The sequence below is a fragment of the Aspergillus aculeatus genome (genome assembly GCF_001890905.1).
Source record: "Aspergillus aculeatus ATCC 16872 unplaced genomic scaffold ASPACscaffold_2, whole genome shotgun sequence".
Classification (NCBI taxonomy): Eukaryota; Fungi; Ascomycota; class Eurotiomycetes; order Eurotiales; family Aspergillaceae; genus Aspergillus; species Aspergillus aculeatus.
In genome coordinates, this window is record NW_017962977.1 from 2,220,037 (window position 1) to 2,234,701 (window position 14,665).

General features: G+C 55.2%; 6 protein-coding genes across 6 annotated transcripts; 1 reads left to right on the forward strand and 5 right to left on the reverse strand.

The window, feature by feature from the left end:
* Positions 1-131: 131 nt before the first annotated feature.
* ASPACDRAFT_39653 (putative secretory component protein shr3) lies at positions 132-982 on the reverse strand (the record flags this gene model as incomplete). Its single annotated transcript, XM_020200631.1, has 2 exons — positions 132-838; positions 937-982. 2 exons carry the CDS (start codon positions 980-982, stop codon positions 132-134), a joined length of 753 nt encoding a protein of 250 aa, XP_020060377.1.
* Positions 983-1,531: 549 nt separating this feature from the next.
* On the reverse strand, positions 1,532-3,869 carry rim8 (pH response protein PalF; the record flags this gene model as incomplete). Its single annotated transcript, XM_020199042.1, has 2 exons — positions 1,532-3,334; positions 3,405-3,869. The coding sequence occupies 2 exons, from the start codon at positions 3,867-3,869 to the stop codon at positions 1,532-1,534; spliced, it is 2,268 nt and encodes a 755-aa protein (XP_020060378.1).
* A 1,773-nt stretch (positions 3,870-5,642) lies between these two features.
* On the reverse strand, positions 5,643-8,846 carry ASPACDRAFT_22513 (putative GAJ protein; the record flags this gene model as incomplete). The annotated part of the gene is made up of 6 exons (XM_020199124.1): positions 5,643-6,380; positions 7,162-7,337; positions 7,397-8,185; positions 8,238-8,404; positions 8,459-8,664; positions 8,730-8,846. The coding sequence occupies 6 exons, from the start codon at positions 8,844-8,846 to the stop codon at positions 5,643-5,645; spliced, it is 2,193 nt and encodes a 730-aa protein (XP_020060379.1).
* Positions 8,847-9,730: 884 nt separating this feature from the next.
* Positions 9,731-10,996, reverse strand: ASPACDRAFT_75533 (uncharacterized protein). The gene is made up of 2 exons (XM_020204476.1): positions 10,770-10,996; positions 9,731-10,701 (listed from the first exon to the last, which is right to left on the reverse strand). Exons 1-2 carry the CDS (start codon positions 10,912-10,914, stop codon positions 10,124-10,126), a joined length of 723 nt encoding a protein of 240 aa, XP_020060380.1. The 5' UTR covers positions 10,915-10,996; the 3' UTR covers positions 9,731-10,123.
* Positions 10,997-11,269: 273 nt separating this feature from the next.
* ASPACDRAFT_21759 (WD repeat protein) lies at positions 11,270-12,771 on the forward strand (the record flags this gene model as incomplete). Its single annotated transcript, XM_020199057.1, has 2 exons — positions 11,270-11,526; positions 11,580-12,771. The coding sequence occupies 2 exons, from the start codon at positions 11,270-11,272 to the stop codon at positions 12,769-12,771; spliced, it is 1,449 nt and encodes a 482-aa protein (XP_020060381.1).
* Positions 12,772-12,894: 123 nt separating this feature from the next.
* ASPACDRAFT_75534 (uncharacterized protein) lies at positions 12,895-13,637 on the reverse strand. Its single transcript, XM_020204477.1, has one exon. It carries the CDS (start codon positions 13,445-13,447, stop codon positions 13,061-13,063), a length of 387 nt encoding a protein of 128 aa, XP_020060382.1. The 5' UTR covers positions 13,448-13,637; the 3' UTR covers positions 12,895-13,060.
* Positions 13,638-14,665: the final 1,028 nt, after the last annotated feature.

A 14,665-nucleotide genomic window follows, 5' to 3' on the forward strand; every position in this document is an offset into this window, starting at 1 on the left:
GCGGAGCAGCGCAGCATTAGTAGCTAGCTAGTCCGCGTCCGACAACAACAACAGCAACAGACAACAACAGCAGATCCTCCTCACGTCACCCCCTCACCCCCGACCACACTATTCACAAGCAACCAATCTCACTAATTCTTCTTCCGCGAGCTCGCCTGCCTCGTCACCCTCCCCGTCGTCGTAGCAGAGGAAGCACCCTGTTGCTGCTGCTGCTGCTGCTCCTTCTCCTCCTTCTCCAAAGCCGCATCCTCCTTCACCTCCTTCTCCTTCTCCTTCTTCGAGGAAGAGGAAGAGGCCTTGAAACTCGCCAACTCCTGCGCCTCCTTCCGCTCGGCATACCATTGGCCCGCCTGCAAGACTAGCACCCCCACTAGAACCAGCGCCATAATCGTGTTGCTCGCCGCGAGGACCTTCAGCGAATCCTCGCGACCGAGGATCTGACCTTCCTCGGCCGGCGCGTCACTTCCAGCACCAGCACCAGCGGCGGCGGCGGTCGCAGCGAGCAGATCATCGCCGTAGGTACCCGCGCTGACCAGCCGCAGGCCCTTCACGATGTTCGCAATGTACACCGTCACGCCGCACATGTACAGGACCAGGCTCGCGCCGTCGAAGAGCATGTTGCTCTCCGAGGGGCGGTAGAGCTTGGTCACGAGGCCGGCCAACCCCAAAAAGATGACGATGTGGAGGATGCGGGGGATGAGGGGCGGGGAGGCGTGCAGGAAGCGGAGGTGGGATTCGAAGTAGTCGAAGTGCGTGGCGGGCGTCGGGGTCGTGGACCAGAGGATCGGGTAGTCGTAGGGGAAGAGGGAGAAGATGATGCCGAGGAAGAAGCTGGTTGCTATGGGTTTTCGTATGTGAGGTCAGTGTCTAGTTTGCTGAAAAGGTGGTATCCTCTCTGGGAATGATGGTGGTGAAGATATTTGAGTTGCTGCTTACGGCACACGATGAGAAAGGTCGCAAAGGACCCGTTGCGGAAAGCCATGACTGCAAGGCCTGAAGGGCTCCGGTGCGAACACTACTTCGAGGAACGGACTGAAAAGGAGTGAAAACAAAAGTGTTCTCCGTCCTGTTTGTGGTGGTGGTGGTTTGATCGCAACAGAAAGCAAGATCAGCCAGGCCCGAGGGGAGAGGATGCGAAAGTGCAGTGGACGGTCAGTCGGTCGCTGCCGGAGGCTAAGAGACAAACCCGGCTTGGGCCTTGGCGCGTCTTCCTTTTCCCCCCTTTAGCTTCTTATGCTTATCAACCACACCAACACTTCCTTATCAATGACTTGGTTTTGTTTTGCTGTGTCTTCGTATCGTCTCTTCCCTCCATATCCCATCCATCCCCCTGGCGGCGATAAGCCAACTCTTTTAGTCACTATCTCCAGCATGTATGAAATGTATGAAAAATTTATGAAATGTATGAAATGTAATAAATGAATAAAAAGATCACAAAAACTTAAATGGTATCTCCCGGTAGCCCCGCAATGCAATAGACTCAATCAGAGGAAAATGAAACAATGAAAACATGCTCCCTGAGCCAATTCGCTCATCGCTGATACCGCGGTAAGGACTCGTCGCCATGCGCCATGCCACCCACCAGGTGATGGTCTTCTTCATCATCATGAAAAACCGGCGCCGTGGGTGCGTCACCCGACTCAGCTGGTGCTACATCCAATTCCTCGGGCGCGCTGGCCTGCGCCATCAGTCGCCGTCGCTCCAGCTCTTGTTTATCATCACCCGTGTGCGCCGCCTCGCCGGCAGCCATGGCGCTGCTGCCAGGCACTACCGTCTGCATTGACTCGGCGGAGATAGCCGGGCGCGGGGTGGAAGTGTCAATTGGCGAAGGCAGATGATGGTAATCCTGGAGGTGGTCATCTTCCGGTAGCACTGGAGCCGTCGGCATTACCATGTCCGACGATCCGACTCCTGGGTCATCCTCCAGAGGCTGGCTGGGGAGAAGCATCTGCTCAGCACGCTGTAACCGCGCCTTTTCGTCCATCGGCTCTTCTGACGGAGTGAAAGCCGTCTCGCCGAGCGATTGATACGACTGCGGCTCATCCCCATACCCGGGTCCCGGATGCTCAGGCCAGTGTGACGGATCATGGGAGTACGCCTGATCTTCAGGATACTCTGTTTCACCGTTAGGCTGCGAATTGGGCTCAGGTGGCCACACTTCTCGCTCGGTGACGGAACTACTCTGCGAGGGCTCATCTGGTCCTGCCGCCACTGATGGCGCAGATTCCGCCGGTTTGACTCCCCGCTGCGAATCTCGCGTGCCAATCACGACTTCAAAAACGACCGCCACAACACCTTTCTCGCGCCGAATTTGGTCCGTGTCCAAAATATTGCCTGACCAGTTGGCTGTGATTGCACTGTTGTTGACATCGGCCGGGTTCAGCACTTGTCCACTGGGCGAATAATTACCACCCGAGGTGACCATATTAAACCGTGGCAGAAACCGGTCGGGAGAAGTGAGCTTCCCCCGAAGATCGACCACAACCTCGACATAGTATCGGAAATTAATCATACTTCCTGGAGTACGCGTGATGGTGGGAAAGGTGTCTTCGGGTACACGGATCGAGGTCTTGATGACGGCCGTCATGGTCACCGGGTCCACTATAAGAGGTGCAAAGGACTGCGTCAGATCTTTTCGAAAGACCCCCGTGGTGCGACTAGAGCCGAGGGTTAGCCCTCCCAGACCCGTCCGAGAGCGTGGATAGTAGTCCTCATAGACGGGTTTCTTTCCGTCCGGTTTGCCCATAGGAATTGCCGGATGCAAATCGATCCGTCCCTGGCGGTAGAGGGTTACGATTATACCATGCGCGCTGCGCACTTGTTTGCAATGGTTGATAGTTACCATGATAGGTAATGTATCGCCTGGCAGCACGCCCGCGCGCAAAACTTCGGCCTTCGCGGTAATTATTCCGTCCGTGACCGATGGGGTAATGCTCCGAGCCTCGCTATTGCGCATTCCGGTACTGGCCGACGAGCTTGGATCGCTGGGAACTCGAAAGCTCTGGCTGCTGTTGCTCGGTCGACTGGAGGAGCTGACGTTGCTGGGTGCCGGACTGAGCGGCGGGCGATTGTCGGTCGAGTTCTCGCCATTTTCCGGGGGATCGAGCGACTGCGTATCGGGCGCGTCAGATCCTGCTGACTTGGCCTTCGCTTTGGACTTGGCGCGTCGGGAGATTGGTTCGAGGGTGACAATTCGAGGTTTGGGGCGAGGAAAGGGGGCAATATCGATGTTTTCCAACACGGTGACGCGTCGTCGGCAGGTGGAAGTCGGGTTAATCGTGGTCGGCTTAGTTAGGGTGGACGTAAGCATATAGGAGATGGTCCCTCGTTCGAACTGCGTCCGAGTCACAATATCAGCACCGGCCACTTTCAACAGGCAGTTTACGTTGTCGCAAGGCACTTACATTGATGCTACTGGGTAGCGCATACGGTGGGAAAGACATCTCGAAGCGGAACTTGTAGACACCCTCCTTGAGACGACCCTCCCCGCACAGGACGACCTCATCCTCAAACAAGGTTGACAAGCCATTTCCCAGGTATTCCGCCCCTCGACGCCCGCGTCCGGGACCCAGAAAGCCCAACTCCGGTGATGACTCCCCCGTTGGGACGGTGTTCTTGTAGACTTTGACATAGCCATGCAGACTAACAACGAGATGTGTGATGCGAACGGGCCGAACAACGGTTAGCACGACCGTGCCGGTGATGGCGTCACCGGGGAAGTAGGAGCGCCAGGGATCGTCAGGCTCAATGTAGAAGTCGGTGATGCTGCGATTTCGAGGGCCGAGTTGGGAGCGGAATTTGGCTAGAAGGGAGCTGCTATTCCGACGGAGCGTCGAGGAAGGTCGAGAAGGGAGAGGGTTGACGGACATGACACACAGCCACTACGTCGCCCAATCCATACAAATGGCGAGCGAGATGAGGTGGCTGGTAAGCGGCGAACACAATGGACGTAGAAGAATCCAGCGCAGTCAATTGAGGGCGAGCAAGAGGACAGGGAGAGTGCCGAGCCAGAGAGGGAGCAAGGAGGGGAAGGGAGGGGTGGAATCAAGACGAGCCTCTCAGCGCAGCGTACTGCCGTCGAATGACGGAAGCCGTCGTTGATTCAAGGTCGACGAGGCAGCAAGGGGCGGGTAACGTGAGGAAGGATGACAACTTAGAGGATAAGTCCCGACCAGAATGGAAGATGGGGATGCGATCGAGACAGAAGGGAGATTCTCCGTTCCTAGCATCAAATCAAGCAAGCAAGCAGGCAAGCAGGCAAGCAGGTAAGCAAGCAGTCAATCCCCCCGGCAGGTCCGGCCCGATCTGGCCGTCGGGCGCGAAGGCAGTCAGCAATAACCACCGAGTTCTTTCAACCTCCGTAGCTAACGCAGCAGGAGAAATTGACTGGATGGCGCACGATTTATGAGAGGTTGCGTCGCTTCAGCCTAAGTTGTAAAATCACGCAGAGGACTGAAAGGCGCGTGGGGAAGAGTCCCCAATCCGGGGTGGGGAGGGGAAGACGTGTTCGGGAAGGACCTTTTCTGTCCGACCGTCAGGAAACTTAGCAAAGGCTAGCTAAGCAGAAAGAGGTAAAAGAAAGAAGGAAAGAAGGGGAGGAATGAAGAGAAGAAATTATCCGGGGAAGGGGGAAAGGGAAGAGAAAGGGAGGGGAGAAGAGAGAATTGTCAGGGATTAAGAGTCGGGCTGACTGGTCCGCATCATTTCTTCGGGATGGATGGAAATGCGAACAATGGTTGAGAGGAGCGAGACAGAGAGAGGAAGAGAGAGAGACAGGTAGAGGAAATTAGAGGGACTATTAGAGGGAGAAAGAGAGCGAGAGAGCGAGAGTGGAGCTCAAGTGGGAGAAATGACAAGATGAGATGGATGGATGGATGGATGCTAGAAAAGCCCCCCTTAGGCTAGGATGACTAGACTTGACTAGTAGTAGCAGTAGGTCCGAACCCAAAGGGCGTTTTTGAACCGTGGAGGGCCAAAGCTTAAGTGGAAAATAGTGGGAGGGGAGAAAGAGGAGATGCAGGTAATTGATGCAGGTGATACAGAAGAGAGTGAGGGAGGGAAGAGGGGTGGAAGAAGAAGAAGAAGAAGAAGAAGAAGAAGAAGAGACTAAAGAAAAAAAGGATTAAGATAGAGGACAATAAAAGACAGAAAATAAATTGCAGTAGAGGGGAAAAAAAGAGGATGAAGATGAATGTAGTCTAGAGATATTGTAGTGAGCGCCGAAGTGAGTTGAGTGAGTGGAAGGTCGAACACCCCGGGGGTATGAATTGGGATGGGATGAATCGGGGAGTGGGTTTGAGTGAGAGACACGGACAGACGGGCAGGCAGGCAGACAGACAGGACGGGGGGGGGGGGGGGGAAATGTGGGATTGGGAAAGGGAAAAGAGGAGAATTGACCACGGTAAGTGCAGATAAGCAAGAGGAGGCGATACAGTCAAGCTTCTCTTGGGCCGTTCGTGGCTCGGCAGTTTCCACTCACTGCACTGCTCGGCTGGAGCTGGAGCCTAGACTGGAGCACCACTAATTACTGTACATGCCCTGGTTTTCTCCATCTTAAAAATCAATAAATAATTCAAACAAACAATAACAACAACAACAACAACACTGAATACACTACAGTACAATCATCATCATCATCACCCTCAATCAAAGATCTCCCGCAACCCCTCCCCCTCCACATACTCCTCCTCCCCATAACATTCGCGCTGCAGCGCCCGTAACACCTCCCGATCCCCGCCGGTCAGCCGATCGACAAACCCTTCCAGCACATAGATATTCTCCGTCCACATCAGCGCCTGACGCCGAAACTCCTCCGTCTCCTCCACCACGCACGACAAGCTTTTCTCCTCGACACCGACACCACCACCACTGGATCCCGAAACCGCCGTCACCTTCCCCTGCAGATGACGAATCTCCTCCTGCAACTCCACTTTCCGTAGCATTAGCCGCTCCCTCTCCTGTTCCCTATCATAATCCTCACCACCACCACCACCACCACCATCCGCCTCCCTCTCCCTCACTCTCTCATCCTCCACCCTCTCCCTCTCCTCCGCAGCCTTTCTCTCCCTCACCAACGCCTCCAACTCACTCACCTCCTTCCCCACGAGTTCCACCTCTGCTTGCACCGCACGCAACCGATTCTCGCGCTCGCGCTTCGCCTCCCCCGCGAAACACCAGTACCAGTTCAAACTCCCGATCTTCTCCATGCGGATCTCATTCTCGTCCGCCAGCTCCTGCAGGAACTCCTTCACTTGGATCGCGTTGATCGAGGCCACCGTCGGCAGGGACTTCTCGAGGTCCTTCAGCGTGTGGCAGGTGCCGCTGGCGCGGAGGTGCGAGACGATCAGGGCCTTTTTGGCGCTCTTGGTGAGTTTTGGGGGCTTGGGTTTCGGCATTAGTTGGGCTGTCGGTAGCGAATCCTAGTAGAGGAAGGGGAGTTGGGGGAAGTGAGGTGCTAGCCGGGGTGGGTGGACCGCCCCCCTCCCCCCACTCCCAGTCGGCTTACCATGATTGCAAATCGCAAGGCTTGTCAGGAAGACGTAGGCATAAACGTAGTCGTAGTCGTAGTCTTGTGGATCTGGGTCGGATAATGGTAGTGGCTGGTTTGTTTGTGTGGGATCAGCACTTTGGAGACCAGATCATCTCTGTCGAGGTGAGAGCAAGTAGATTGATGGATGGTGATTGTGATTGTGGGAGGTGGAAAGGTGCTGTAGACAGTGGTGGTGTGCCAGGTTGCTCTAATTTACTAAGTACGGTAGGTACGGTAGGTACGGTAGGTACGGTAGGTACAAACAGGGCGACTGGATGGACCTTCAACCAGGCACGGTGTTTGCCTGAGGCTGGGGTGAACAGCCCGGCAGTCTTTAGTAGAACAAGATGGTCCATAATGGCCAATCTACATTGACTTACTGCCTACACCGCACTAAAGAAGAGAATCTCACGCATGCCAAATCGCTACTATGACCTTTCTGAGGTTAGAAGACTTATCAGCCCCATTGGGACAGTACTAGCAGTAGACTATCAAGTTCATGATGACGCCTGCCACCCATGCACCTCCCTTGATCAGACATGCACCTCTCGGACAAAACCCCCCTCCTTGGAAGTCTCCTCAATGTGGTGGACCTCATCACCTCCCTTTCCGACTCCGGCCACTCCTCCCACCACCGCCTGGTCACCATCGAAGTGCTTCGCGATCTCCTCCAGGGGGGTGTTACGGGTCTCAATGTAGAAAAACCAGACGACCGTCAACTCGACCCCGAGCCAGACGCAGTAGAAGATGTAGTACTTCCAGCCCAGGTTGTCCATGGCAATGGGGTTGATGTATTGGTTGAAGAAGACTAAATTGGAGTTAGTGTTGATCCCCGTCATTGACCTTCCAAAGGGGGGAAAAGCTCACGTGCAGCATCGATGCAGAACCACATCACTGTCATGCCCTTAGCGCGGATACTATAGGGAAGAATTTCCACCGTGTAGCCAACCAGTAGGCCAGACCAGGCGACATTGTAGAAGACATAGTAGATGTAGATCATCGCCACGACGGCGTTGGCAGCCCCGTGGTTATGAGCAATCTCATACCGCGCCGAGCAAATAGTCCAGATGATAAATGCGACCAACATGCCACTCGTGGAGATCACGAAAAGCCGGCGCCGGCCGACCTTGTCCACAACAAAGCACATCGAGAGAGCGACAATGAAGTTCAAGATCTGGAGGCAGCCGTTGATCAGATTCTGCTCGACGGACTTGGTATATCCGATGGAGGTCAGGATCTTCGCAATGTAGTACGAGACCAACCCGTTGCCGGACCACTGCGAGAATAAGCCCGCAGTGATCAAGATGATCACGCGGTGACGGTTTCCTTTGGTCCGGATCAATTCCATCCAGCTGTTGCTTTCGTACTCCTTCTCCAGTCGGATGGTCTCTTTGATCTCGTGCATCTCCAGCTGGACGACTTCGTCCTCCTGGTTGCCGTTGGCATGGCAGTCCGCCAGGACCTTCAGGGCCTGCTCATGTTTGCCCTTGTAGATCAGGAACCGGGGGGACTCCGGGACAAACCAGATGAAGATGATCTGCAGGATGGATGGAGCAGCCTGGACGATCGTGGGAGCCCGCCAGGACCAGTTGTTTTGAATATTGTTCGTGCCGAAGGTGAGCCACGCGGCAATAATGGCGCCCACGTACCATGTCGCTAAGGCAGGGATCAGTATTGAATGGGTATTCACCATAGTATCTGAACGTACTGTTGTAGATCGTGGTAAAGACGGCACGATGTTGGGTATGTACAAGCTCCGTGATCAGCAAGGGTGAAGCACCATGCGCGATGGCGACTCCGAACCCGATCAAGAACCGAGCTGCCAGGAACATGCCATAGTTGGCACTGATGGCCTGCAAGACGACGCCCAAGATCCTGACCACATAATGAGCACAGCACAGACTCGGAATAGTAGTTTGAGACACTCACATGATGAGGCAGCCGATGAGAACTCCCATCCGCCGGCCAAGGTAATCCGCTGTGTAGGGCACCGCAGGCAGCGCCGCCAATGAGCCCAGGGACATGATCGCACTCAGGATGCCAAGCTTTGAGCCACCGGGGTTATGGAAGTAGTCTTTCCAGTAGTACAGGGTCTGAAGACCATTCATCATCGACCCATCGTAGCCGTTCGTTGCCTGAGACCCTGTCAGTTACGTGTCATGCACCGGGAAACCCTCGCCAGCCAAGTGTATGCACATACGGAAGTCAATACGACAAACATGAGGCAAATGTACGTTTTCCTCATACCAGGATCCTTGTACCATGTCACCCGGGGAAAATGCTGGCCAGCGAGCTCGAAGGTCCCGGAAGAACCCATGGTGACCGTTCAATGCGTAGATTCCAAGGCGTGGGAAAGGTATTGTAGGGCACTCAGCCAGTTTCCTGCATAAGAGTTCCAGAGGAAGAAGACATCCTTGAGGCGCGGGGACAGGCTTAAAATCTAGTGTCTGCCAGCTTTACCATCCGGCTATTTGGCATACGAGGAACATGCAGAATGTCCACCGGTCTAAGAGAGCTCGCGAGCTCGCGGCTAAACCTAGGTAACGCCTAAACAGATGCGGTCACCTGCGAATAGCTACACGGGGGAAGAATCAGGGCCTGGCTCTAACATTATCCAAAGGGAACGACGGCCTAGTCCCCAAGTCCGGTCTGGCAGTGGGCCAAACACTGAAGGTTAGGCCGGGCCGAGAGCCTAGGCATGTTAAGAAGATGCTAGCTAGACGAGTTGACCACGGTCAATCACCCTGATTCACAGACTGGAGATTTGATCTTGATTTAGGCTAAACATCGAGCATCGAGCTGGTGCCAGCGAGAGGCCCACCACGATCATCCCACCGAAATCTGGGGATGCGGTCCGGGGTGCAGAGAGTGGAGGGTCTAGTTCCATCGACCCAAGCGTAAACGAGTGTCTAGTCCAGAAGTCGCAATGGCCAAGACCTTGGCCTGCGCCTCCCGGGACGGATTTAACATTGCGTTACAGTTTCCGATGATGGGCGCGACTGGAGACTGGTTGGCCACGTTGGACGAGCCCGAGCTAAATTAAAACCCTCGCTGGAGGCGTAAGAGCTAGGCGAGTGATACGCTGGCCACTTTCCACAAGCAACGGATAATATCATGCGCTCTCAGCTGATGGGGTGAGGTGGTCACTTGACACATGCCACTGTGTGCTGACAGTGTTCCGTCTGTGGCTGTTTCCAAATTACCCAACTCGTGTTGTTGGCTATTAAGCATCTCCTGGCAAAATGGTTCATGGGTAGTTGAACCGTGCCTCGGCCATTGACCTGGATTCATGAAATTGGGGCTGTGGTTCAAGTCATGCGAAAAGAGTTTCAGGTGGCGTTACAAACATTCCTTTACATGACCTGGAGCTTGACCCTGCATACCGTCTAGGCCTTGAACGCAAGGACAGGGTGCATTCGGCGGTGGGGATGCGCCACGAGATATATGCAGTGTATCTTAGCTCGAATTGGCTGGCAGTATAGGTTTCCTTAACCAAGTAGAATGCCCCCTCAAGTATGCTGAGTTGCCTCTCCGCTGACGAACCTCCAATCAGCAGGAAGGGGGGAGAGGTCGGTTCAATCACATCTTCAGACCTCATAGTAGGTCATCAAGCTCTGTGTCCATATCACTCGTCCAAGCCTTCCGAGCCAATTTGCGCTTCTTCTGTCGCTTTGAGGGAGCCTTTATCTCGTCCCCCGAGCTGGCCATCATACTATTCTGTGTATTCGCCCGTTTGCGACCTACGCGCCGGCCCGATTGCGAAGGCAGCCGATCCTCGTCGGTAGAAATTTCCTCCCCTTCGACGAAGACCAGGTCGCCCGTCTCACCCAGCGACTCTTTGGCCATCTCCTCCAACAGTATCCCCATTGCGATTAACGCGGTTTCGTCCATACTGTGATGGTCGTCCTGGCCGCGGTCAATGGTCGCGTGATCGTAGAAATCAGCCGAGTAGGCATGTACAGCTTCTAGCAATTCGGACGAGGGAAGCTGACGGTCGGCTGGGAGGGATTCATGGGCAAAATAGAAGTCATTTTCCTCGAAGCGAATGGGCGCATTCTGCCGACGGAAAAGCACTTCTTCAGGGCGAACCGAACGCCTGCTCGACGAGGCTGTGTCGCGGTTCTTGGAAGCATACGGCACGGCGGGCAGGAAACCATGCGCGTTGATCCGGCCTTGACATTCGATCGTCAGATTGCACCCGCTGTGAGTAGGATTGTATGAAAGAATATGCCTGACTCACCTGCTACGGCATCGTAAACTGTTGCCAACCGTCGCTGTTTGGTCACTTCCGCCTCATCCTGTCGGTCAACCTCCGGCTCGTCTCCGAGGTCGGGCGGCTTAACAAAGGAATTCTGGCTGAGCGCCAGAGATCTACCGTGCGACATAGCAATAGCCGTCAGTGCGGGACAAGCTCGACCTGTGCGAAAGCATCAGGGAAGTTGCCGCGCCACTGGAAATTGGGGCCGTGCCTCGCTGCTGAGGTTCGAGACCGTCTGAAATCTGCCAGTATTGATTGTGTCTTAAATTTGGTTTGGTTTGCGACAGAGCGGGCGGAGTCGGACTCGGACCCGGGCCAGAGCGGGGAGAAACACGTCTTTCCACTTTAGGACAGCTTCCCGGTTGAACATTCCTCCGTCCCCGCAGCCGAGGGAGGGATTCCTATCAGCGCAAGCTGTGATGAACGTCACCTCACACTAACGAGTACCTATAATCCGCATGCGAGATAATCCTGATAAATGAATGAATTCTTACATCCTCAACAGGACTTTGGGGTCCATTCATCCGTCCACATTTCATGTCGCGCAGACAACTCGCCTAATCCTGAACCTTGAGCCGGCGCCCGGTATACGCTTCTCCAGTCAGCACAACACTCAATTGGCGCATGGTCGATCCCAAGAGATTCCAGATGGGTCTTTGGGCTTAGGCTTAGAAGAAGAGACATTTGCTCATCGAGCCGGAGTCAAAGTACTTGCCATTGATCAGAATGAAGGCAGATTGTACGCCCCCTCTCGTCCCCGGTTGCAAGTATTCATACTGAACGCTATCTCAGCATGGTCTCCGGCGGCGCAGACCCGTCCATTCACCTATGGGATCTGGAGTCCCGCGGATCCGAGCTGAATCATGTTCATCGCTCGGTGGCATCGGTCAACAAGGCGTCGCATGAAGATGCGCACACGCATGCGATCACCTCCATCTCGATCTACCCCTTCGATCCGACCCCGTCGACCATCCTGACCACCTCGCACGATGGCACGCTCAAGCTCTCCGCACTGTCCCCGGAGGCCATCATCCCCGTCCACACGTTCCGCCTCGACTGCACGCCGTACACCCACGCCATGTCCTCGCACCCGGGCGCACCCCTTCTCATCGCCGTGGGCACATCCGAGAAAGCCGTGCGCCTGCTGGACCTGCGCTCGGGACTATCGACGCACGGCCTCCCCGGCCACGAATCCGCCGTGCTCTCCGTCGCATGGGCGCCGCACCAGCCGCATATTCTGGCGACAGCCTCCACAGACAACCGGGTGATCCTCTTCGACATCCGCCGCGGCGGGCACAACTCCGCCATCGCGGCGCTGCACATGGACGACGCGGTGGGCCTTGTGCGTGCCCCCACCACCGCCCCGCCCTCCTACCAACCGCGGCCGGCCTTCTCGCCGCACGTGCGCGCGCACAACGGGGCCGTCACGGGCGTCCGGTGGACGTCGACCGGCTCGCACCTCGTAACGGCGGGGCAGGACGCCCGGATCCGGGTCTGGGACGCGGGCACCGGGGCGAACACGCTGGTGCACTTCGGGCCCCGCGTGCGCAACAGCGTCTCCTCCCACCTGGCGGAGCGGGCGCCGCTCGTCGTCCCGCGGGGTCTCATGGCGGCCGGGCAGGAGACGCTTCTGTGGCCGAATTTCAACGAGCACGACGACCGCGGCGAGATCTACATGTTTGAGCTCCGCGAAGGAGCGTACATTAAGCGGCTCCGGGTGCCCGGACTGGCGACCACCGGACCGCAATTTCGTGGCCGGTCGACAGCATTGAGTGCCGCACGGATCAACTCGCTCGCCTGGCGCGGCAACGGGGCATCCGGCGAGGGGATAGAGATGTTCTCCGCCCACGGCGACGGCACCATCCGCAGCTGGATTTCGAGGGAACCCGAAGGGGAACCGGACGAGGCGGAGGAGGCCGAGCAAGCCGACCGCAAACGCAAACGCGATGTGCTGGATGAGATCTACCGTGGCTTTATCGCTTGATCGTATTCGTACATATACAACCGCAGCCTACGCATGTATATTACAACTATATGTATGTGTATATCCAACTACAACGGATGAAATTGATAATGACCATGTCATACGTTCTTCATTATACAACAAGCAAGACCCGTTCAAAACCCAGGTCGGTCAACCTCCAAAAAGATCTATAATACATTGATTTCATCCAGCACAAATATCGTTAGCCATCATGCAAGTCGCATACCAGCCGCGACTCGATCATCCCATACCCAAGAAAAATCATCATCACACAAAGTGAACACCACATCTACTCATTCCGAATCTGATGCTCCCCAGCCGCGTCATCCTCCTCCGCCGCGAAGCGGTCAAAGGCCCCGCGATTCATGTTCCGGTGCTTCAGGTCGCGGCCGTGGCCCTTGGCGCCCGGGTGCTGGTTGCCGATGAAGGTGCGCTTGGACTCGCCCTCGGCGGGGAAGGAGTTGCCGGTGCCGGTCAGGACCTCGCCGGTGGCGCCCATGTCGCGAGCGCTGCGCGGCATGTCGGTGGCGTTGTCCGCGGCGAAGGCGGAGGAGGGCTGGGCGACGCCGTAGTTGTCGAAGCCGCCGTGCTCGGCCCGCTGGTCCGGGCGCGGCACGGACGGGATGGTGTTCTGGAGGCCGGCGTCGTTGGGGATCGAGGTGCCCGTCGGGGCCATGTCCTCGAGTCTGCCGCCGCGGTGAGGAGAAGACATTATCGTGGTTGTTTGGTGGTTGTTTTGGATAAGGAAAGGAAAAAGTCGGTTGACTTGTGGCAAAGGTTTTCGTTCGAAATGGTGTCGAGTGACTGGCTTTGAGTCTGGTTCGAACAGTTCAACCGTGCAATTTCGCGAGGGTTTATATACATGTAGTCGATTGCAGCAAAGGTGGGTGGTTCAATCTGATGTCACTTTTCGCCCTCCAGCTTGGGTCAATGATGAAGCTATGATATCAGATCCCCATGCAGTCACCTTACTCATATTTTCGGTGTTTCGACCTGCATTCAATTCGATTCCCAATGCCCGTAAAAGTGGAGGTTATGATGAAACACTTTCGCTCAGAACCTGAAATTGTCGAGTCCATGATTTGGTATGTGCACAGTCGTGGACAGTAGAGATTCTAGAATCGACTCTTAGTCTGTATGGACGGTTGGGGTTAACTTAGGCCGCGGTTGCCGCCTTCCACCCGGTCTACCGATCGACTTAACGGGTGGCACGTGCTGCTACGTTGTGATTATTGAACTACACTGGTTCAGGGAAGCATTGCATGGCCCTCAACGCCTTTCAAATTGCTTGAATTCTCCAATACCATATCGCCGTGGGTTGTATCGGTGATGTCATGGTTGGAACTGACTAAGCCAGCCGACCCCTTCGCGGTCGAGATGCGATGCGATGCGTTCATTTTGCCACAGATGAAAGCTGCTAGCTCCAATGAGAAGAGGCTGGCTGGAGCACACTGTACCCGAAAATGATCCATGACTGAAGAGCCTCTTGAGCATTCGGGCATGCTATGTATTCAAGTATGAAGGTGGTGCTTCTAGGAGCTCATTAGCTGTAGCTAATGGTGTAGAATTACGCATTCTAGAATTATACACAAATGCTATACCGGGCCCGAATGTCATACTTCGATATACAACTAAAGCAATCCACAAAGTCCACATAGTAATGGGAAGGCAACAATCAGGGATATATGATCAGAGGGGAAAGGTGAGAGAGCATGCAGTCAATAAATCATACAGAACGTAAGCGCATCGAATTGAAGATATGGGTTTCTGGAGTTTGTAGCGAAGAGATACAGTCCCCGATGTAATTAATCATCATAAGCAAAGCCAAACACGTAAAAGCAACTCCAGTAACTCCTGGCCCGGGGTATGGGGGTATGACTGTCTGCGTCCTCGC

Excerpts from the sequence above, each read along its gene's own strand:
- ASPACDRAFT_75533 (XM_020204476.1), bottom strand. The coding sequence starts at position 10,914 with ATGTCGCACGGTAGATCTCTGGCGCTCAGCCAGAATTCCTTTGTTAAG. Across the intron at positions 10,702-10,769 it reads AGTTTACGATGCCGTAGCAG|GCCGGATCAACGCGCATGGT; the intron begins GTGAGTCAGGCA and ends TCGAATGTCAAG.
- ASPACDRAFT_75534 (XM_020204477.1), bottom strand. The coding sequence starts at position 13,447 with ATGGCCCCGACGGGCACCTCGATCCCCAACGACGCCGGCCTCCAGAAC.